The sequence below is a fragment of the Staurois parvus genome, unplaced genomic scaffold (genome assembly GCF_062004578.1).
Source record: "Staurois parvus isolate SC_StPar_1 unplaced genomic scaffold, SC_StPar_1.0 ptg000498l, whole genome shotgun sequence".
In the NCBI taxonomy this organism is placed as follows: Eukaryota; Metazoa; Chordata; class Amphibia; order Anura; family Ranidae; genus Staurois; species Staurois parvus.
Window position 1 is genome coordinate 9,573,357 of NW_028318294.1, and position 24,385 is coordinate 9,597,741.

Sequence of the window (24,385 nt, forward strand, 5' to 3'; positions counted from 1 at the left end):
GTACCTTTTTCATAGGCTTTTTTGAATTTGGGCAAGGACACAGGGGTCCCATGATCCCCTATTGCCCGGGGGCCCCAAAGAGTTGTCAGTCCGCCCCTGCTTGTGATCTTGTATCCTGAATACCATTGCTCCTGATTACCCTTTGAACTCTGCCTGCACTGACCTCGGCTTGTCCTCTGACCTTCACTTCTGTCTGTTCCATTGGCATCAGTTCCATTGATTGGCTTCGAGGCCTGGCTTGTACCAAGACCACGCTTCTGCCTGTGCCCTGTATCTGATTTGTCCTGATGGTGCATGACCCGGCCTGCCTGACTCTACTACTTGCCTACCACCACTGGTACCTGCATACCACTCTGCTAATCCTGTTAATCTGTTGTATGCTACCAGCCACTGTCTCATCTGCCCGCTGTCACCAGTATTAGCCTTCTTCAGTCTACTGCCCAACTGCCTGCCTCACTGAAGACCCCTAATGACTTCACCTGCCCAGCCAGCGTGTACACCTACTCTGTTGCTAGCAAGATGTACAACGCTCGTGCCACTCAGCACTCCTGCGCCTTCTGTTTACACTACCAGGGGCCTGAAGTTCGAGGTGTAAGAGAGGCCTTCCTCATCATATCAGGCTCTGCTACCAGGTACATGATAAAATCTCCAAATCAAAACAAAGAGAACAAAAAAACTTGCCAAGGTATGCAACCCTTCCTCATACTATTGAAATATAAAAAAAAGGTTTACCCAGAGATAACCTTTGAACTGCTTTAATTGCCGATAAATAATCAAGTTTTGCCACATTTATGATATTGTATCCTTTTATTAATTTGTATTATGGTTGTTCAGGTTTTCTCTGTTGTGGTTTGTGATCGGTGTATTTTGTGATTGTACAATCCCATGCGCAGTAACGTCATACCCCTTCCTATGCATATTTCATTACGCCCTATGTTGTGCGTCTGCCATACCTCTGTTTCTGCTGGATCCTGTTTCATAGTGCCTTCTGTTCACCCCGAAAATGTCCTTAAATTCTTTTAATGAAAAACCATTGTTATTTATTCACCTTCAGCATAACTCACTTAATGCACACTTACTTGAATTGCTGTGTCTGTTTTCATTTAATTTAACATCATATTTATCTTAGTGACCCGTGATTGTACAATGTCTTTAGTACAGAAACCTCTATCTGACCCCTAAAATCTAATTACCCAAAGTTCCTGCTGATAATTTCTTAGGCTAGGTTCCAAATTGCTCATCGCATCCTTTACCGTTTGATCCTACTTCAATTTACATTAATAAAGCAAACTCTGCAGTAGTTTCCTTTGTGACAAAATACCTTTGACTAGGGGGGTGCCATGTCACTTTTTAGAGCACTTACATCATGTTTACAACATCGGCTATGTCTGGAATTAAACTGAAGTGGTACAGCTCTTATTTCAGACTATTTTAGAACAAATGAAAAAGTCTATGGATATTTAAAGCTGAACTCCAGGCAAATAGCTGAATTGGCAGATGAAATACATATACAAGATCTGACTTATCTGCCAAAGAATTTGTATTTTTGTCCATGCTGTTCTGAGACTTACACAGTTATTCTACACAATGTATCTCTATCTGGTAATGCAAAGATGTGCTTTTCTATGCTGAAGAGAAACAATTGCAGGTCTTGTCCTTCCCCTGGTGTGACTGTACAGTGCAAAGAGAAGCAGCACCCTGGAGAGCTCATTTTTCTGTCCTCCCATCAGCATGCTCTATGTTGTCATATGAGCACTGTAGCACAACTGACTGGCTGATTGTGCTTCTTCATGCTCTCTCAGTCTGAGCTTTACTGCACAATGGACTGCAAGAGGCTGATACCAAGACACATTCAGGTACCTACACTGCCAGCATTTAATAATATGTTTGATTATGTATTTATAAATAAGAGCTGCATTAATGTCAATTTCAGTAACCAGCCAGTGCAGCAACCAATTCAAATCTAAAGTGGTTCTGAAAGGCAGAGGGTTTTTTACCTTAATGTATTCTATGCGTTAAGGTAAAAAAACCTTTTGTGTACAGCTCCCCCCTCCCAGTCTCCCCCCATAATTATCTACTGTAAATCAATGTCGATCTAGTGCTCTGCATGAGAGCAGCTTCACTGTTCTCTCTCTCTTCTCACTGGTTCAGAGGCAGCAGCTGGAGCCATTGGCTCCTGCTGCTGTCAATCACAGCCAGTAAGGAGGGAGTGGGGGAGGGGCTGAACCACACTTTGTGCATGTTAATGGACACACAGAGGGTGGCTTGGGATCAAGGCTACATGAGTGGCTTGCTATAGGGGTACTCAGCAGGAGGGGAGTCATGAGCTTCAGTGGGGAACCTCAAAAGAGGAGGATTGGGGTTGCTCTGTGCAAATCCATTGCACATAGCAGGTAAGTATGACATGCTTGTTGTTAAATAAAAAAAATCCCTTGACAATTGCTTTCAATTTCTTTTGATTAATGCACTACACATGGTATTAATATTTCTCTGGTTCTGCCTTGACTAAATATAGAAATATAGATTAGCTACAGTTAACTACTTCACTTCTGAAGGCAAAGCATTTTCCAGAAAAAGGTAAAATTATATTAAAATATTCTTTATCATTGTGCCCTCAGAGACAATAAATAAATGTAGCCTTTTGCATGTATCATATGTTATATCATTTATTTTTATCACATTTAGTAGCAAAAAAGAAGTTGTAGAACTAATGGGAGTATGGGGGCAGCCATCCCTGAGGACTGGATGCAGCAACACGGGTAGAGATAAACCCCAAGGCTCAAGCCAAAACCTGATACTCTTGGCAAGATGGCCAGTAAGCATAATTCCATGACTGTGAACATAGTGACCTAATCAAAAGCTTAAACTTCTACTGTTTACTGAAGTTCTGGTATTTAAATGGTAAGGCGAGGAAGTTGCTTCTAGACATTGGTGGGGCTCTAGATTGGGACTTTCATCCCAACTTGCATGGAAATCAAAGCCCTGAACCTATGATCTTAGGGTGCTCCACAAGGATACAGGAATTGATTTGAACAGAAACACAGATGCTTACTGCCACTACAAGGCACATATTGGGGTTACTTTATAAACAGTTTTGCAAACTTGAAATTCACTGTAAAAAGAGCAACTTAAGGTAATAAATAATGTTAGTCAGTGGAAAATATTGTGACAGCCAGAACATCCCTTTGATTTATGTTTAATCTAATTTTTATGTAATCTTATGCAACCAGATTCAGAAAGCTTTGCAGGTTGGTACCAGGGGCGGACTGACCATTTGGAAACTCGGGCACTGCCGAGGGCCCGGGGTCAGTAGGGGGCCCCATGAGATACCCCTGGTACCTTTTTCATAGGCTTTTTTGAGTTTGAGCAAGGACACAGGGGCCCCATGTTCCCCTATTGCTCGGGGGCCCCATGAGTTGTCAGTCCACCCCTGGTTGGTACTATATTGCCTTTTCACACAATTCTTTGCTTTTCAACCTCTTTGACACAGAGAACTACCCTAACACTTGATATCATAGGGGTTCACCATGTAGGGCAACAAGCCATTGAATGCCAAGAATAAACATAAGGGGTGATTTACAACAGGCAAATAGTTGGTGCACTTTGCAAGCGTAGTTCCACTCTTCAAGGGCATTTGCTTCAGAGATTAGTAAATGAGGTGAAGCTTCCTTCACTTTTATAAAGAATACCCAATCACATGAAAGGAAAATAAAAAAAAAAACAACATTTTTTCTTGCACATGATTGGATGATGAAAGTCAGCAGAGCTTCCCCTCATAAAATAACCTCTGGAGCAAATTCCATTGCAAAGTGCACAGTCTATTTAGTAAATCAACCCCATTGAGCCAAAAAAACAATTACATTGCATTTTAAAGGGATGTAGTACCCCCTTATCCTCTACAGAATGTTAGGGGCCCCAGTGGTCAGGTAGGCTGACATTTCACCTTACAGTTGAGTTCTTGGCTTGTGGAGTGTAAATGATTGGGAGCCAAATGTAAACGAAATGATCACTGGATTGATTCAGTTCCAAAAAGGTGTAGGACTCAGGGTACCCCTAAACACAATGCCAAATCCATATTCTATTCACATCAATACAGAAGAGGACCAATAAGTTGAGACAACAGCCTGTAGAGCAGAGGCATGGTTTACATTTCCTAAGCAATTTATCAACCTTCCTGCAAGGTTCCAAATAATTTTCAGCTTCTAAATATACTTCCAGCAGCAGTATGTCTACCCACATACTATGTTCTAAGCTTTTTTTCATCTGGTAACTGCTTCAGCAAGACAAAGTAAACTTCAATCCTAGCACATAGTCCTCAATTCTTAGAACAAATGTGCGGCCTCCCCAATCAGCAGGCCTGGAAGGTCAGAAAGCATATTCTCAAACAGCTCCCAGAAGGTTATCCCAAAGACTTATATCCTCCCCCAGCCTGCACCACTAGCAATTAACTTTTCAGTGGCTGACCAGGGAGAAAATAGTTATATTGTAGCATTTTCTGCATGTCTTTACATTACTGCCAAGGCCAATCCCCAATGAGAGACAGAACCTAAAGGTAATACTGGGCTTAGAGGAGACCACATGAAAACAATACTATCAATTAGGCTTTGGCTGAATACAGCCTAGCAGTACTAAATTGTATGAGTCACTCCAGCTTAAGGCAGGGTGGCTCCAAGGCGCAATATGGAGATGTCATTGCTGACCTTCTTCTGCAAAAAAAAAAAAAAAAAATACATCCTTGTACAATGGTGACACAGTTCTGGGAGTTTTCTTTTTATCAAGTTTCCTGCTTGTATGCTTGGCTGACTGATTTTCCTAAAAAGTGTGAGCAAAGCTTAAAGTTAATCTGGGCTTTGCTGACTCAATAGAAAAATACTTACATTTCCTTTTCTACCTCACTGCTCCAGTCTGCCTTGGGAGCTAAAGGAAATAACTTAATGGGTAAGGAGGACACAGTGACTTACTCCTTAGCAGGGGTGGACTGACAACTCATGGGGCCCCCGGGCAATAGGGGATCATGGGGCCCCTGTGTCCTCGCCCACACTCAAACCACACCTAAAAAAAGCCTATGAAAGGTACCAGGGGCAGCTCATGGGGCCCCCTACTGATCCCGGGCCCTCGGGCAGTGCCCGAGTGCTCGAATGGTCAAGCTCACCCCTGTTCCTTAGCCCTGTGTAAGCTACCACTCTAGCAACTTGTGAATGATTTGGGGCTTTTATTTTGCACCTGGTGGCTGAAGGGCATAGAACTGGAGGAAGGCATGCACCAATCAAGGCATGCATTGAAAAGAACCTGTTGCTTTCTTCTGCACTTAAAAGCAAACCTGCCACTAAGATTAACCTGTACATTAAATGGATCCCTGCAAAAATGTTATGGAACTGTCATTTTCCAGGTGCTCCTGGTTAGATCCACCTGTATTTCGTCACTATTGTGTTGTGTACTGATGTAGAGAATAGCAAGAGAAGCCACAGTGCCCTAGAGGACTAGGGAATCAATACTTCTGGAAATGTCAGCTTATGCAGGATCTTTAGCTAACAATTTTTCTTTTTCTACTGCAGAAACTGATGCCACAGAAAAGGGAGAGCTGAGTATTACATTTTTTAGGGATACATTTACTGTACAGATTTAGGCTGGTATTACACCTGGAGAATTTCATAAAATACTTGTTGTTTTCAAAACATTTGTTTGATCATCTGAGCATTAAAGGGAACAATTTGACAATTAGCTTCAAACAGAGCAAAAAAAAGTTGAAAGGCAAGGATAAACATTTTTTAGTCAATCTAATGGGAGTGGACAAAGGGTTGAATTGTCTGCTGGTCAATAAAAGAACATAACTAGGCTTGTACAAAAACTGGATTATTGACATGGTACTCGAGTGCAAAGTTGCTTGAAATTAGTCAAGTCCATGAAAGTTCCATTGAATGGTTGGACAAGCAATTTTATACTTTCTCATCTGAACGTTCAAGCGAAAATCTACAGGCGTAAGGCAAGCTTTACTTTAGACCATGTTATAATAAAATTTTAGGTATCTTTAGCTATGTCTTTAGAGAAACCAGCAAGCCTTTCAACTTGGTTGATAATGTGGCCATATATCTCCAGGGAGACTAAGGAGGCAATGTTTTTATCTTTACAATACTGGAGTTGATCAAGTGATCAATGAAGGCAGACCTTACCACTCAGCAATACTTTTTAGGTAGTTTCTAGAATGAGCTGTCTCAGCATCCATAGAATTAAAGTAGGTAAGAGTCTGCAATGAAGTTTGCTAAAAACTTGGAAAGTAAATTGCTGGCCTGGAATTAATTTAACTTGAATCCACAAGGAAAGAGGACTCATCTCGAAACTTTTCAGCCCATCTAACTAAGGTTTCAATATCTATCTACCTGGATCATTTCAAGATCTTACATTGCCCAGTTGTTGAACGTCAAAATAATTTGTATCATGCTACAATTTAACTATATCCAAACTTTGAGTAGAAGACTATCTAATCAGCTAAACATTTCAAAAGTTCATTTCATTAGAACATTATCAGTTCCGTGTACATACAGCATAACGGCTAATCAAAACAGGATAAACAAATGAAGTAATTACGCCAGGCAAGAACAAAGGAAGACGGAAGTTATATATGATTGCACAAGGTCATTAGAAGTAAGCTGCTTGTTTAAAAAGAAACATTTATTAAGACACCTTGTTCGATCATTTATTTCAACTCCAAGCTGAGTTTGGAATGGAATCTTCCTATTAGCATGACCTTGAAGGGATCATCATATTTTTTTTAAAGGCTGGAAGAATTTGTGTTAAATTAGTTTTATGTACATGGAAGCTCATTACAATTATGCAGCCTGTTAAAGACAAGGGGGAAAAAAATGGCTTATTGAAAAGCATTGTAAATTGACTCATTTGCCAACAGTTCAGATTCCTCCTGAATATATGAGTCGTTTTTTACATTAATGTGTTAAGGATTGTGAGAAAAATAGCATAGAGTCTTCTATAATTAAATGTGTGGTATGATTTGTGTCTAGGGGTAAAATAGGAAAGTATTCTGTCTCTCTAATACAGCCTTTCTTAACTAGGGTTCCTCCAGAGTTTGCTAGGAATTCCTTCAGCAATGAGCAATTTATGACTCTCATTTGTGTAACTTTTGACAAAAAAATAATATTTTCGACTATCTGTAAAGACAGATTCTTACTACTGACCACAGATGTAAGGTGAATTCTTCCCACTGAGCATCATGCTAATGTTCATGAGCTGTAGATATAGCAATTATTAGCAGGTGTTCCCTGGACCAAAAAAGTTATATCAAGGGTTCCTCTATGTTAAAAAGGCTGAGAAAGGATTAATGTAATGTACTCTGCTCATGGTCGACCACGGCGAGGTCTGGTTTCTGAGTGGAACCTGTCCTGTTAAACCGCTGTATTGTCTTTGCCACCGTGCTGCAACACAGTTTCAGGGTCTTGGCAATCTTCTTATAGCCTAGGCCATCTTTATGTAGAGCAGCAATTCTTTTTTTTCAGATCCTCAGAGAGTTCTTTGCCATGAGGTGCCATGTTGAACTTCCAGTGACCAGTATGAGAGTGTGAGAGCGATAGATAGATTTTATACACATAACAAGGCATAATCACATCCCATAATAAAACAAGATGTTCTAGATCCTGAAAATTAGGGTCTTCATCTTGAAGCCATCGGACTCACTGCTCGTTAAACTTGACAATTATACGAGGGTTGTATTTTGTTACAGGCTTTGCCAATGCATTTATTAATTACGAGGCTCTTGGAGAGCAAGCTTTTCCACTCACCTGCAGATAATATATTTTATTTCATTTAGGAGACCCTAGAAAGTATAACCCAGCATGTGTCCCGGGTATTGTAAATATTTAAAGTGCTTTGTATTTCGTTAGCTAGGAACTTAGACAAAAGGCTGGTTCCCTTGGTGCAGATACAGACATATCTTTTTTTTATAACATAGACCTGGAAAAGGCAGGCTGGACCATACTATTCACAAAACATAACAATTGTAAAAAATGAGTCCTCCAAGGACATGCAGAAAAACTCACAGTATGGAGAAAATGGAACAGAATGCAAGTTCTTACATTTGCAGATACAGTATCTAAGGGATTACTTTAAAAACAGGAATTTGCCATTGCTAGCATTCAGATGACTTGGTCCTAACTGGACCTTTTACCAGGTTTCACATCAATCTCTTACCCAGGTCTCACTCCACCTCTCATTTCATGGCTGGCCATACATATTACAATCTCTTTCTTAAAAGCCAAAATATATGGTCCCAATCCATTCACACATGAGACCTTGCAACACTAACAAGTCACATGACACCGGGGAGGGAAAATGGCTAATTGGGCCCAGTTTGGACATTTTCTCTTAGGGGTGTACTCACTTTTGTTGCCAGCGGTTTAGACGTTAACGGCTGTGTGTTGAGTTATTTTGAGGGGACAGCAAATTTACACTGTTATACAAGCTGTACACTGACTACGTCACATTGTAGTAAAGTTTAATTTCTCCAGTGTTGTCACATGAAAAGATAGGATAAAATATTTACAAAAATGTAAGGGGTGAACTCACTTCTGTGAGATACTGTATATAATATTATTATTATTTTATTTTTTAAATTCAAAATTGATTTCAAAGTTGAATTGTTATATTGACACAAGGTCAAGGAATGTATTTAAGACAATTAAGCGTATTTATTTTCATGACACAACTGATGCAGCTAAGAGCTAAGAGAATATCTCTAGACATTTCGACCAGCCTAAGGGTCAATCACATGCTATTTCTAAACTAGTATAACTGGGTCAAACCTCCTGTAGCAGTATATATTTATACACTGCAAAAAAAAAAACAATAATAGTTAAAAGGCAGATGGTAAATTTGGAACACGGTATGCTTTCAGCTTCAGGACTCAAAATTTAAAAGCCAAACATTTACAGGAAGCAAAATATCTCATCAGTTGAAACAGTAAATACCCAGCATGATGGTTTAATGTTACAGTAAGCCACACAACTTATGGCCAGAGTAAAAATCACTTTACAGAAAAATGTTTGATGAGATTGTTTGAAAATCCATTTTTCTGGATGACATCACAATTTTTTTAAGGTAAGACATTTGGGCAAGGATAATTCTTTTGTCTTTAAGAGTATCTTATAATTATAATAATCTTAGGTTTCTTTAATGGAACCTTTTATGGCCAAACTGAACCTTAATTTTTAGATCATATATTTCCCTAGTTGATTTTAAATACTTTAGAAAATACATTTTTGTCCAATAACTTTTGTTTAACCATTGAATAACAAATAACACCAGAGCTTCTAATGATAGCTAGGCAACACAAAGTCCAGACTGGCATAACAAATCTTTTTAGACTGCCATCAAAAGCATTAAAAATATGGTAGGAAAAAATTTAAATCCCAAAAAAGTCTTTTTTTTTAAATTGGAAGTAATATGTCAAGAAGTTTACTGAACACAGACACTTGATGATTCCTATCTATCACAAACGTCTGTTTAAATATGCTTTTGTAATAATGAAGCCAATTTATTCCATATTTGAACACTTACGTTGATCTTACACCTCGCTCATCTGACCATTTAATGATGCCTTCATGGATTGGACTATTTTTGAATGGCTTTACATTTGAGTGTCATGTTAATTCTATATCTACTTCTGGTTTGACTTTGACAAGTGCATGTGCATAAGACTAGTGGCATGTTTTTTTTTTGGGGGGGGGGGCTGGGAATTAATTCAGCAACTTGAAATGTTTAGGTCCCGTTAGATTTGATACAAAATTTCCATCCTCTTCCTTCAATTTTTTAGTTAGCTCATTGTTGAAAATGATTGTCAAGACATCCCCTTTAACTATTAGCTATGCAAATGAACATTCTGAAAATGAAAGTTTTCTAACAAAATTCTACAAGTGTAAGGTCAGCTTAGGAGTCCAACTAAATCAGCAATCTAAGTATTGGTGTAGGGGGAAGCTTAAAGTCTCCACTCTTATTCTACTTGCAACTTAGTCCATATTCAAATTTGTCATTTCGGCCTGGTGCATGACACTCTGGCATTTAGATATGGGTGGAAGACACAGGGGAGCATGTAGCTTCACTGCCGGCAGCCTATAAAACTACATGAAGAGCTGAGAGCTCATGCAGTTGGATGGTGAACCAAGTGCTATTAACATTTAGGGCTGTAATCACCAAGGGACAAATGGCCCAAACGCAAGAAGTCTGTGTCTAAACATCAGCACAACTTGGTACCCAGTCTTGTCCAACCGCTTCAGTTTTCAGCTTCTCATAAAGTTTTACAGGATGCCGGAAGTGGTGCTGTATGATGTACCTGTGCCTTCTGCCCCCTTAAAAACGTCCAGTGTATATAAAGCCTAATGTGTATAAAGAGGTAAGAGGTCCTGTTTCTGTCAAACAAGTCTGTGAAATCTTTTCTGCAAACATATTAATTTTTCCTCCGGTGATTGCTGAACAGAGCTCCAAGGAAGGAGTGTAGGACTTTGTGTATTTGCCACAAACACATGAAGGACAGTTGATAGCAGAGGTAATCATTTGAGATGCAAAAGTGAGTACTATATTTACCAAATGAAGATCCATTTTAGGGGACAAGTGGATATCTGTTGACCATAAACAGTATGATCTGATTGGGCAATCTTCTTTATATCCTGAAACATGCATTAATGAAAGGAGTGCCAGATAAAAAGATAAAAGAACCCAAATTCATCTATTGGTTTACACTAAAAAACATCCAATGCGTTTTGGGGGCCAGAAAAACTCACCCTTCATCGGGGCTTTAGTTAAAATTAAATCCTTGAATAGACTCAAAAATAGAGCTTTCTTGTGTGCATCTATTAAGGGAAGCTGTCCAGTTGCTGTCCAGCAATATATACGAGAACAATGAAGAAAAGGGCTCCTTCTGGCATTCCTTCCATAGGTGCCTTGCTGGGTCGGGTACAGGGGCAGACTGGCAACTCATGGGGCCCCCGGGCAATAGGGGATCATGGGGCCCCTGTGTCCTTGCCCAAACTCAAAAAAGCCTATGAAAAAGGTACCAGGGGCATCTCATGGGGCCCCCTACTGACCCCGGGCCCTCGGGCAGTGCCCGAGTTTCCAAATGGTCAGTCCGCCTCTGGTCGGATAGCTTTGTCTGTTGTGAGCAGCCTAACCTAAACCAGTGAGCTCTTTGAACACTTTTGTCCTCTAATTACTTTACATGAACTCATATCAAAGTCACAATACCTTTTGGATGGTTTTTTTTTTTACATTATGGGCATTTATTTTGTAATTGGGACCACCTATTTTGGCTTTTAAGAAAGAGATTGTAATATGTATGGCCAGCCATGAAATCAGAGGTGGAGTGAGACCTGGGTAAGAGATTGATGTGAAACCTGGTAAAAGGTCCAGTTAGGACCAAGTCATCTGCATGCTAGCAATGGCAAATTCCTGTTTTTAAAAGAATCCCTTAGATACTGTATCTGCAAATGTAAGAACTTGTATTCTGTTCCATTTTCTCCATACTGTGAGTTTTTCTGCATGTCCTTGGAGGACTCATTTTTTACAATTGCTATGTTTTGTGAATAGTATGGTCCAGCCTGCCTTTTCCAGGTCTATGTTATAAAAAAAGATATGTCTGTATCTGCACCAAGGGAACCAGCCTTTTGTCTAAGTTCCTAGCTAACGAAATACAAAGCACTTTAAATATTTACAATACCCGGGACACATGCTGGGTTATACTTTTTAGGGTCTCCTAAATGAAATAAAATATATTATCTGCAGGTGAGTGGAAAAGCTTGCTCTCCAAGAGCCTCGTAATTAATAAATGCATTGGCAAAGCCTGTAACAAAATACAACCCTCGTATAATTGTCAAGTTTAACGAGCAGTGAGTCCGATGGCTTCAAGATGAAGACCCTAATTTTCAGGATCTAGAACATCTTGTTTTATTATGGGATGTGATTATGCCTTGTTATGTGTATAAAATCTTAGGAAGCTTTAATTTTATCCTGGACATTTCATTCTTTATTCATTCTGTAGCATCATTAAAATATCTTGGAATTAAGGCCTCCTTCAGAGAACTACAGCATGAGCTTGGAGATATAGATAGCCAAGACAAGTTTTTAACAAGGCTAACCTCACACTGAAGGTCTAATTTCCGGGCTACTGTCTTTTTTTTCAGTGCTTTTCATATGTACGATAACATTTTTCATATTGCTTTCTTTTTTTTGCCTCTTTTAGTGCAGGAGCTGAGATAATTGAATATCAGTAGCTGCTGAAATTATGTTTGTGCGTCAGGATGAAAAGAGAAGACGTACCATATAGATGGCAAGGCCTCCTTCAGTCACATGCATCGTTGATGTAGTTCTTCGACGTGTGGAAGGAATCCATGAAAAATAAGGCTAATGAATGTCAAAACATTCTTTGTGAATTGTTTACTTTAACTGGCAAAATGTCATTTTGTGTCTGCTAAGAGGGTTTTCTACTATGCTTGTAGATTTATGCAGTCCTGACTGGAACCTCTTGATAATTAAAAGATAAAGTCAGCTCGTTGTGCTGAAGCCAGCTTGTGGCGCTATACATTATATTCTTAGCAAGTGACTAACCCCCACTATGTTTACATTTCTTCTTCATTTGAGTGGGTAGACACTTCAAGAGAAGCAGCTTTTTTTAGTTTTGTTTATTAAAACACTTGCCAAGAGGCTATAATGCTGAGTTATTTTATTTATGTATTTTTTAAGCAGAAAGGGCTTGTTTGCTCTTATGGCTGGGAGGTGGTAAAAACATGCAATTGAGCCCCCTTAAAGTCATTTTTAAAAGAATTAAAATAAAAAAATATTATACTCTCCTGTGGTATTGCACAGAGCAGCCCTGATCCTCCTCATCTTGGGTTCCCTGCTGGCAATCTTGGCTCCTCTTCTTCTTCATGCGTTCCCATTGCAAGTTATTTGCTATGGAGGCACACAGTGTCTGCTCGCTCTCAAGCTGTGTGTCTATGGTGACGCATGCCATAGAATCACACAGCGGGTTTTAGCCCCACCTTCCACTTCCTCCTTACTACATTTGATTGACAGCAGCAGGAGCCAATAGCTCCTGCTGCTGCTCGAGTGCTGCGTGAAGAGGAAGAGAGATGCAGCTGTGCACAGTGTTTGATCTTTTCTCCCATCTCTTCCCCATCATAGAGGGAAGGGAGGGGGGCAAATAAATATAAAATGCATACAGTTGCAGCATGGTAGGAGTGGGGGGTTGGGGATTAAAGCACCTCTTCACCAACTGTCAAATGCTCACAGCAGATCCCTCTTCAGAAGGCTAACGTTAGTGTAAACTAGTCCTCAACGTTTGGAAAACAGAAAGCTATGAGGACATACTAGTGAACTATTTTTGAAAGATGTTTGCAAATCCTTTGTTAAAGTGGTACTAAAGGCACCTTAATGTATTCTATGCATCTAAGTAAAAAACCTTCTGCATACAGCTTCACCCCAGCCTACCCTCATACTTACCTGAGCCCAATCTTGAACAAACAATGTGCTCAAGAGCCCCTGCTCTCCCAGTTCTCTCCCTCCTCATTGGCTCAGAGACAGCAGTGGGAGCCATTGGCTCCTGCTGATGTCAATCACAGCTAATGAAGACAGAGATGGGGGCAGACGGAGCTGTGCTTTCTGTGTCAATGGACATGCAGAGCCGGCTTGAGAGCAAGCATATGAGAGTGCACTATAGCAAGTGGCTTGGTATGGGGGCACTCAGTAGGGGAGAGGAGCCAGGAGCATTGGGGGACCCAGGAAGAGGAGACTTGGGGTTGCTCTTGGCAAAACCATTACACAGAGCAGGTAAGTACAAAATGTTTGCAAAAAAAAGAATTTAGAATCACTTTAACTGACCTGTGGAGGGGTTGAGTCCAAGCAGTTAAAAGAATCAAGGGAAAAACAATGATGCTGTCCTCAAAGCCCGACTGGCCCCTCCTTTGGCCAGATTGGTGCTTACACCAAGGGCTCACTCTGACTCCCACACTAAGGGGTCTTACTATAAAAAAGATTCACTTTGAGAATTTTTCAACATTTGGAAAGCCATTGAGACTGTCTAATATGTTTATTTTCTATGGTCGCCAGCTTTATCTAGTGGCCATAATGTGGTATTTTCCCAATTGAGGTATATCAGGAAAATTTGCCATTGGGGCCACTAGGTGATGCTGGCGATCATAGGAAATAAACATATTGGACACGCTATGGAGATTATTCACGATAACTGCTAACCTTTTTAAAAAGTAGACCCCATAATATCCACAGAACAAATGGGCGCAGTCCAGTTAGAGGAATTATTTATTCAGAAAGCAGTGCACACATCACACACTCAGCTTTCTCTGGTGTATTTCACCAGTGATGCACGTATCCCTAGAAAACTAGAACAGAGAACGCAACTCAATCCTGCGAGTCCAGTGTATGTGGGATAGGATGGCCTCAGCTGCCACTCCACGCCCTCTTACGCATTTCGCCCCACGCACCGGGGCTTGGTTACAGAGGTGTCCTCTGTGACTTCTGTGACCAAGCCCTTGTGTGTGGGGCAAAATGCATCAGAGGGCATGGTTGGAGTGGCGGCTAAGGTCATCCTATCCCACACACACAATGAACTTGCATGGCTGGTTAGAGTGGCGTCCGTCCCCACACTGTATCGCAGTCACTGGAAGCATTCTAGGATGCTGCTCCCTATCTCCATAGGGGTTACCCTCTTTTGCCTGCCAGCTTGGAGCGGCACCACAAAGTGTTTTTTTCATAGTCTCGGAGAATGCAACTCACATGCAGAAAAGATTTTGATGAGCGGCAATTTTTGGAACGAGGACAGGTAAGTATAAGAATGAAAGGGGAAAAATATTAATGATCAATTTTCCCAGCAGCAATAAAATCCCAACAGTGTTTTCTGCACTTGCCCACAATATCCAAAACATGAACAAAAATCCTTGTTGGCCATAGATGTCGGTGATGGGATCCATATTGGAATGCATAGCAGCGTATGCAATGGTTAATTTGTCTGGTACGCACAGAAACATGTCATGGTCTGCTAGCTGCACAAAACATATTGTACTAGTACCTTTCAAAACAGGCAAAGTAAAGGGAGAAAAGGTAGGTACCATTTTATAACAACGACATTAAGGTTTTTATTTTTTCAGAGTTCTCCACTGCCATTTTTTTTTTAATTTCTAAAAAATAAAAAAATGTAATCACATAATATCTCATCTGATTATATACATTTCTATAGCTCATGAGATCTATTTGCAGTTGATGCCTCTAGTGGAGACACTGTGTACTGCATCTGGCAGTGTTCAGCATTTTGCTTCAATGATACCTCCGGGGCTTAGTACATTGAATTGACTGAGCCCTGAGCTATTTTATCCATCCACACTCTTCCTCAGTCAAAGTAAATGTGAAAAAATGGGTGGAAAGGTGGAAATACAGCAATTTCTGTAATGGAAGAAGAGAAACAGTAGTTTCTATGTCATTTTCCTGCTGACATGGCTAGTATATGATTATGATGTACTTTGATGCATTAACCACAAATGTACAGGAGAAAATATTGCTCACTTAGGGCCCTTTATTATTATCTTCTCAGTGCAAACACACTAGAAGAGGTTTCATCAGTGAGACACGAATGTTTGTATAATCCGCTATATGCGGGGAGCCTCTTCAATCAAGATGGGTACAAACTATGGAAAAGCTAATTGCTTGTGTGGCGGCCATCTAAAATCCCATCTAAAATCCCATCTAAAATCCCATTTAAGCAGACCTGCCATCAGAAATATTCTGTCATGGTAAGTGCATGTATGCTGAGTAATGTGTAATATACGGGCAGCACAGTGGCTAAACGGTCAGCACTTCTGCCTGGCAGTACTAGGGTCATTGGTTTGAATCCCAACCACAGCACCACCTGCCTGGAGTTTGCATGTTCTCCCTGTGTCTTCATGGGTTTCCTCCCACAAACTAAAGAGTGGTAGGTTAATTGGATCCTGTCTAAATTGGACCTAGTATGTGTATGAATGAATGTAAGTTAGGGACCTCAGATTGTACACCCCTTGAGGGCTAGAGACTGATGTAAATGTACAATATATAGATATGTAAAGCACTGTGTAAATTTACAGCACTAGATAGGTACCTGAAATAAACAAATTATAACATTTACAGTGTCTGGGATAAAATACAGGGGAGCGGACACCACTCAAGACCAGCCTATTGAATGTGTTGAGTGGCCTCAGCACTGCGCTAGCCACGCCCTCTAACACATTTCACCCCGCCCATCAGGGGGACAGAGGCGTAGTGACCAATCCCAGATGGGCGGGGCAAAATGCATCAGCAGGCATGGCTAGCATGGTGCTGAGGCTACTCAACACATACAACATGCTGGTCTTGAGCGGCGCCCGCTTCCCCTTATCGTATCCCAGACACTGGAATGGACTAAGGATGCTGTTCCCTTCATTCCCATGCCGGTGGGGTGATCCTTTCTGATTATTTGGCTTTGGAGCAGAGCAATTAAGCTTCACATATGGTCTGTATAACATTTACAGTATTTGTTACTTCTATTTGCATTCTCTGCATTAAGGTAAAAAATGTGCACCCGCCCAACCCCCCTAAATACTTATCTGATTCCGATCTCAATCCAGCACTGTGCCTGAGCAATGCTAGTTCTCTCCCTCCTCACTGGACACAGTAAGAGCACCAGGAGCTACTGGCTTTTGCTGCTGTCAATCAAATCCAGTGACGAGGTGTCAACAGACACACAGTGCAGCTTGGAATCAAGCCTTCACATGTGCCACCATAGGAAGCAGCTTCCTATGGTAGCATGTGGAGAAGAGGAGAAGCTAAGATCGCCAGTGGGGGACCCCAGAAAAACTGTTGCACAGAGTAAGAAAAGTATAGTGGGCAGCACAGTGGCTAAATGGTTAGCACTTCCTCCTGGCAGTACTAGGGTCGTAGGCAGGGGCGGACTGACAACTCATAGGGCCCCAGGGCAATAGGGGATCATGGGGCCCCTGTGTCCTTGCCCAAATGCAAAAAAGCCTATGAAAAAGGTACCAGGGGCATCTCATGGGGCCCCCTACTGACCCCGGGCCCTCGGGCAGTGCCCGAGTTTCCGAATGGTCAGTCCGCCCCTGGTCGTAGGTTCATTTCCCAACCACAGCACCACCTGCCCGGAGTTTGCAATGTTCTCCCTGTGCCTGCGTGGGTTTCCTCCAGGTACTCCGGTTTCCTCCCACACTCCAAAGACATGCTGGTAGGTTAATTGGATCCTGTCTAACTTGGCCCTAGTATTTGAATGTATGAATGAAAGTTAGGGACCTTAGATTGTACACCCCTTGAGGGTTAGGGACTGATGTGAAAGTACGATATATATGTAAAGTGCTGTGTAAATTGACGGCGCTATTTAAGTACCTGAAATAAATAAATATAGCATGTTTTGTTTTTCAAGAAAAACTTTAAAATTTAAAATCACTTTAACAGATCAAAAGGGGCTATATGAAAGAAATTCCTTGTTAGGGTCTACATACCCTTTACTCAAAAAAAAGATGATACTATTGCTTTAACCACTTGACCTCAGGAAGATTTTAACCCCTTCATGACAAGGATTTTTTTTGCTATTCAACACTGCAGTATTTTAACTGACAATTGCGCAGTCATGCAACACTGTACACAAATTAAATTCATATATTTTTTTTCACACAAATAGCTCTTTCTTTTGGTGGTATTTGATCACCACTGGGTTTTTTATTTTTTTGCGCTGTAAACAAAAAAGACCAAAAATTTTGACTAAAAAAAAACAATATGTTTTACTTTCTGCTATAAAACATATCCAATAAAAAAAATACAATTTCCTCATAAATTTAGGCAAAAACATATTCTGCTACATGTCTCTGGTAAAAAAAAATCCAAATAAGTGTATATTAATTGGTTTGCATGAAAATTATAGCATCCACAAATGACAGTATATATATATTATAATTTTTTTTTGTACTACTAGTAATGGCGGCGATCAGTGACTTATAGCGGGACTGTGATAGCACGGTGGGCAATCTGACACTAACTGACATATCACCAGTGACACTAATACAATGGTCAGTGCTAATAATGTGCACTGTCACTATACTAATGACACTGGGTAGGAAGGGATTAAAATCTAGGGCAAGCAAAGGGCTAACTGTGTGCCTAACAAGTGTTATTGTATTAACTGTGTGCTGTTTTTACTAAGGGATGTGACGGTTTTTATTCAGAGACAAAAAACGCCACATTCCCACTGTAAGCAGAGAGACTTGTGTTGTTTACGAACACAGATCTCTCTCCCATCACTTGCTCCACTGATCGGCGGGTTATGGACATGAATCCATGGCCGGGACCTGCTGATCAGCATGTAAGGGAGCCAATAGGAGCACAGCTGGGTGAGCGCGCGTCCAACTCCTTACCCAGAAATATACAATCACGTATATTATTATTATTATTATACAGTATCTATATAGCATCAAAAGGTTTGCTCTGCGCTGTACAGTATAGTGGGGGACAGTACATGAGACAATACAGTAACAATACAATACACGAGGGGTTCGAGGGCCCTGCTCTTTCGAGCTTACAATCTAGGAGGGAGGGGATAGTGGTACAGGAGGAAGTGGCTATGGGGGATGGAGTGGTAGGAGGAGTGGAGGAGATCGGCTGTTAGGTGAGGGTGGGGTAGGCTTCCCTGAAGAGATGGGTTTTCAGGGAGTGCCTGAAGGTGAGGAGGGTAGGTGACAGTCCGATGGATTGGGGTAGAGAGTTCCAGAGGATGGGGGAAGTCCTGGAGAAGTCCTGCAGTTGGGCGTGGGAGGTGGAGACCAGGGAGCTAGAAAGAAGGAAGTCTTGTGAGGAGTGAAGAGTACGGGTTGGGTGGTATTTGGGTATCAGGTCGATGAGGTAGTTTGGGGCAGCGTTATGAATGGCTTTGTATGTCAATGTTAGTAGTTTGAATTTAATGCGTTGGGCAATCGAAAGCCAGTGGAGGGAATGACAGAGGGGGGTGGCGGATACGGAGCGGTTGGTAAGGTGGATGAGTCTGGCCACTGAGTTCAGGATAGATATATATATATATGTGTGTGTGTGTGATTCTGTGTAGCCGGCCTTTACTTTAGCAGGGTGGGGTAGGCTTCCCTGAAGAGATGGGTTTTCAGGGAGTGCCTGAAGGTGAGGAGGGTAGGTGACAGTCTGATGGATTGGGGTAGAGAGTTCCAGAGGATGGGGGAAGTCCTAGAGAAGTCCTTCAGCCGGGCTTGGGAGGAGGAGACCAGGGAGCTAGAAAGTAGGAGGTCTTGTGAGGAGCGAAGAGTACGGGTTGGGTGGTATTTGGGTATCAGGTCGGTGAGATAGTTTGGGGCAGCGTTATGAATGGCTTTGTATGTCTGTGTTAGTAGTTTGAATTTAATGCGTTGGGCAATCGGAAGCCAGTGGAGCGAATGACAGAGGGGGGTGGCAGAAGTGGAGCGGTTGGTAAGGTGGATGAGTCTGGCTGCTGAGTTCAGGATAGATATATATATATGTGTGTGATTCTGCGTAGCCGGCCCGTACTTTAGCAGTAAAACTACAATGTGTGGTCAGCAAACGGTTAATCATAGTTGCATGCCAAGAATTTACCAATGCAGACTTGTAAAGTTATTGACAGATCCACTTTACCAATTTTCCATCTCTGATTGAATCCCAGGGCAGGAATTGAATGCGCACTTTAAATAAATACATAATAAACCCGGGGCATCAGGAGCACAGATTACATGTCATCCGGTAATATGGAAAAAAAAAAAAGAAGATTAAATTACGACTACATTAAGGCTTGCATGTGGTTCTCACTCCACCAAGATGCGCCTCCAACAAGATGGCAGCCAAATTGCTCAGTGACTCTGTTATTCTGTAGTCCTGCCAAACTAACATATTGCCGTGTGTGTCAGTTCCATTACTTTTATGTTAGCTACAGAAATAAGAACATGATGTTCTTTGAAAATCTCCTCAGTTGACTGTATATTTGAACCAATTAAAGTGTACCTGTCCCACAGACACAGCAGGGGACGCCATTTTGTTTACAGAGCGAATGCGCATTCTTTTAATTCTCCAGGATGGAGTGACATTACCGCTACAGTGGTGTCAAACGTACCTAATAAATTGTCTTGTACTGTTTCTACAATCCAGGTTATTCGGTAAGGAAATATAAAGAGTAATAAGAATGCACAGCAACTCGTACCAACCTATCAGATAACAGTTGGTTGCTGAATTAAAAAATGCATCAACGCAATCAGACATTGCCATCAAGTGCAACAAAAATGTAAAAACACATAAACTGTATGTCTAAGCAAATAAAATATGCAATACATCTGTGTAATACATTCAGGTTGCCGTACATGAAGCTGCCATACCTGAGATCTCCCTTGCTGGACTATAGATCACTTCCCCCTAGTGTTATGGAGGTGAGGGGAGGTGTTCTGTAGTCCAGCACAGGAAAACCAGACAAGACTGACACTGGGATTGCTGTGCAGTGTTGTCAACTCACTACAAGAAGTTAGGAGCTTAGTGGATTTTTTGCAGAATCGTTAGGTAATTTTTTTGAACTTTTGCAGCATTTTAAAGAGACGAATTGGGGAAATTTGCATATATTGTGGATTTTTATTTAAATGTATGTTTTACTTTGCCTAATTATACCCTTTAAATAATATCACAAGTGGCCCAGCATGGTAAATATCTTGGAAGTGTTCAGGCTATAATAAGTAACAGGTTCGGTTTAATCCTGTCCCCTTCCTGCATATATATGACCTTCTCTGCCCTGCTAATCTGCTGGCCACTGGTATCCTAAATAAAATACCCAATTCTTCTAAGTATGGGGTTAATTGTGCTCACTCCTCTTCCTCATGTAGAGCAGAACTTGTCATGAAACAACTACTGATGTAAGAAAATCTCCAGTGCCATCTAAAGTCTCCCGAACAAATAGAGCTCTCTGGTCAGAAAAGAGTGTGAGCTCTGCTGGTTACAGAGCTGTAGGCCTAACTCAACAGTAGCTTCTATGTTTACCTGAGAACTAAAGGCCCAACTCAGCAGTAGCCTCTACCTCTACCTCTATCTAGGAGCTATAGGTCTAACTCACTCGTAACCTCTACTTCTACCTGAGAGCTATCAGTTCAACTCAGCAGTACCCTCTACCTCTACCTCTACTTAGGAGCTATAGGTCTAACTCACTCGTAACCTCTACTTCTACCTGAGAGCTATCAGTTCAACTCAGCAGTACCCTCTACCTCTACCTCTACTTAGGAGCTATAGGTCTAACTCACTCGTAACCTCTACTTCTACCTGAGAGCTATCAGTTCAACTCAGCAGTAGCCTCTACCTCTACTTCTACCTGAGATCTATAGTTCTAACTCAGCAGTAGCCTCTACATCTACCTCTACCTGATAGCTATAGGTCTAATTCAGCAGGAACCACTCCCTCTACCTGAAAGCTATAGGTCATCTCAGCAGTAGCCTCTACCTCTAACTGAGAGCTATAGGTCATCTCAGCAGCAGCCTCTACCTCTAACTGAGAGCTATAGATCATCTCAGCAGTAGCCTCTACCTCTAACTGAGAGCTATAGGTCATCTCAGCAGTAGCCTCTACCTCTAACTAAGAGCTATAGGTCTAACTCACGCATAGCTTCTACCGCTACCTGAGAGCTATAGGTCTAACTCAGCAGAAGCCTCTACCTCTGCCTGAGAGCTATAGGTCTAACTCACTCGTAGCTTCTACCTCTACCTGAGAGCTATAGGTCTAACTCAGCAGAAGCCTCTACCTCTGCCTGAGAGCTATAGGTCTAACTCACGCATAGCTTCTACCGCTACCTGAGAGCTATAGGTCTAACTCAGCAGAAGCCTCTACCTCTGCCTGAGAGCTATAGGTCCAACTCAGTAGAAGCCTCTACCTTTATCTGTGGGTTATAGATCAATCTCAGTAGTAGTCTCTACCTTTACCTAAAGGCTATAGGTCAAACTCATCAGTAGCCTCTACATTTACTTGAGAGCTATAGGTCCAGCTCAGCAGTAGCCTCTACCTTTACCTTAGAGCTATAGGTCTAACTCAGCAAAAGCCTCTACCTCTACCTGAGAGCTATAGGTCCAACTCAGTAGAAGCCTCTACCTTTATCTGTGGGCTATAAATCAAACTCAGTAGTAGTCTCTACCTTTACCTAAAGGCTATAGGTCAAACTCATCAGTAGCCTCTACCTTTACCTGAGAACTATAGGTCCAGCTCAGCAGTAGCCTCTACCTTTACCTGAGAGCTATAGGTCTAACTCAGCAGTAGCCTCTTCCTCTACATCTACCTGAGAGCTATAGGTGATGTCAGCAGTAGCCCCTACCTTTACCTGAGGGCTATAAATCAAACTCAGCAGTAGCCTCTACCTGTACCTGAGAGTTTTAGGTCCAACTCAGCAGTAGTCTCTACCTCTACATGAGAGCTATAGGTCTAACTCACTAGTAGCCTGTACATCTACCTGAGAGCCATAGGTTTAACTCAGTAGTAGTCTCTACCTCTACCTCACAGCCATAGTTTAACTTAGCAGGAGCCTCTACCTTTTCAAAATGCATAGCACCTCACCACAGCAGTGGTCTCTGCAGAGAAACCAATGCTTCCTCACAGAGAGCAAGGGTTCTGTTCTTCAGCATGCTGGCAGGAGATAGGGTTTTCTACTTATGATGAGGCTTCTTCATAAAGAAAGCAAAATGTAAAACTTTGCATCGTCTTTGTTTTGATGCACCAAGAATGTATTTAGCTGATTTAAACGGAAAGTTTATTGGATGAAAATAATGCACTAAAAACACAAGTAAAAACCAAAAGACATATGGCTTGGTTTGCTAAAGGAAAATAGATTGTTCAATTTGCAAAGAAAGTTGCAGTTTGCAGGCGAGTTTAGAAAAGTAAAGCTCTGTTGACGATATTTATCCTATCACGTACAAGCAAAAATGATTTTTTTTTTTACTTTCCTTTACCATGATTGGGTATTCTTTACAAAGTGAAACATCACTCCATTTACTATGCTATGGAGCAAATTCCATTTCAAAGTGCAACTTCTCTTTCAAAATGAACAGCCTTTGCTTTTAGTAAATCAACTTCCAAAATATATGCACTGACAAAATGTCAACGTGTAAATCAGGCATAATCAAGACTTTGTGACATCAAATAGTGATAAAGTTAACATGATTTAGCTGACAGCAGGAATTAATAAAATCCAAAACATACCCTTCCAACTAGTATGGGTTCAGGGCCAGAGAACTCTTCCAGAACAAACATTTGATTCCACACCCAGCCTCTCTTGGATCGATTCAAAACTTTTTGCTCATCGTTGACTCCAGTAAGTTCCAAGGTGGCATCAGTCGCCAGTACATGGGAATCATCCCTCGGAGCCATATATACATGAGGAAGTACTGCAATCCATAATATGATTAATGGAGTCCACACATCCATGAATGTTTCCCCCAGTCTTTCTGGCATTTTAACGCAGGTTAAAGGGAGCGCGGACAACATGAAACAAATGTTCTTGCTCACATCCAGATCGCAGCCATCCAATTCATCATGTAGGGAGAGATATTTACTTGCAGCTGATCCGAGGCTTTATTGCTCAATAAACATAAGCATAAATAGTTCACATTTGAAGGACATGACGTGTCTAGAATATCACTCATTGATGTTTCCCTTAAATGGAAAAATGGAGAGAAGAAAAAGTAAGTTACTTGTACAGCATAACATGGTATGTTATTCACAGTTAATAGGCATTGTAAGGACAAATACTGAAGACGTTCACAAGACGAGAGAGAGAGAAAAGAAGAGGCATGAAGAATTATCAGAAATAAGGACTGAAATGCTAGAAATTTTTAAAAGCTTACATTACATTAACGTTCAGAATCTGTTAGTCAAAATGTATGCAATTTACTGAGACTTTTGAGAAAGCAACTTTTCTTAAGCAATTCCATTTAAAATGCCAAAATAATCATTGAAAGCATATAGCTATCCAACAATTGTTACAACTGTGGCCAAGGAAATTGGTTCATCCCACTAAGAGCCTAATTTCAGCCTTCCCTTTGTCACCCTCAGTTCTCCTGCTATGAAGCCACTCTGGGTATCTATCACTGTGGGTACACGGCAAATATCCAGGATTCACAAAGTTAACCTATCATAAACCTTTGGCTGAAAACCACCACTTTTTGGCAGGTTCACCACCAGAAAAAATGAACAATCTATGATACAGTGCAGGGGTGGACTGACCATTTGGAAACTCGGGCACTGCCCGAGGGCCCAGGGTCAAGTAGGGGGCCCCATGAGATACCCCTGGTACCTTTTTCATAGGCTTTTTTGAGTTTGGGCAAGGACACAGGGG

General features: G+C 41.3%; 1 protein-coding gene across 3 annotated transcripts in view; it reads right to left on the bottom strand.

The window, feature by feature from the left end:
- CDH8 (cadherin 8) overlaps positions 1 to 24,385 on the bottom strand; it is a 632,421-nt gene that overhangs the window by 564,643 nt on the left and 43,393 nt on the right. For all 3 annotated transcript variants that reach the window (XM_089689822.1, XM_089689824.1, XM_089689823.1), the window contains exon 2: positions 23,251 to 23,703. In XM_089689822.1, coding sequence (XP_089545948.1) covers positions 23,251 to 23,535 — 285 coding nt within the window. In that variant the 5' untranslated portion in view covers positions 23,536 to 23,703. The remainder of the gene's footprint in view (positions 1 to 23,250; positions 23,704 to 24,385) is intronic.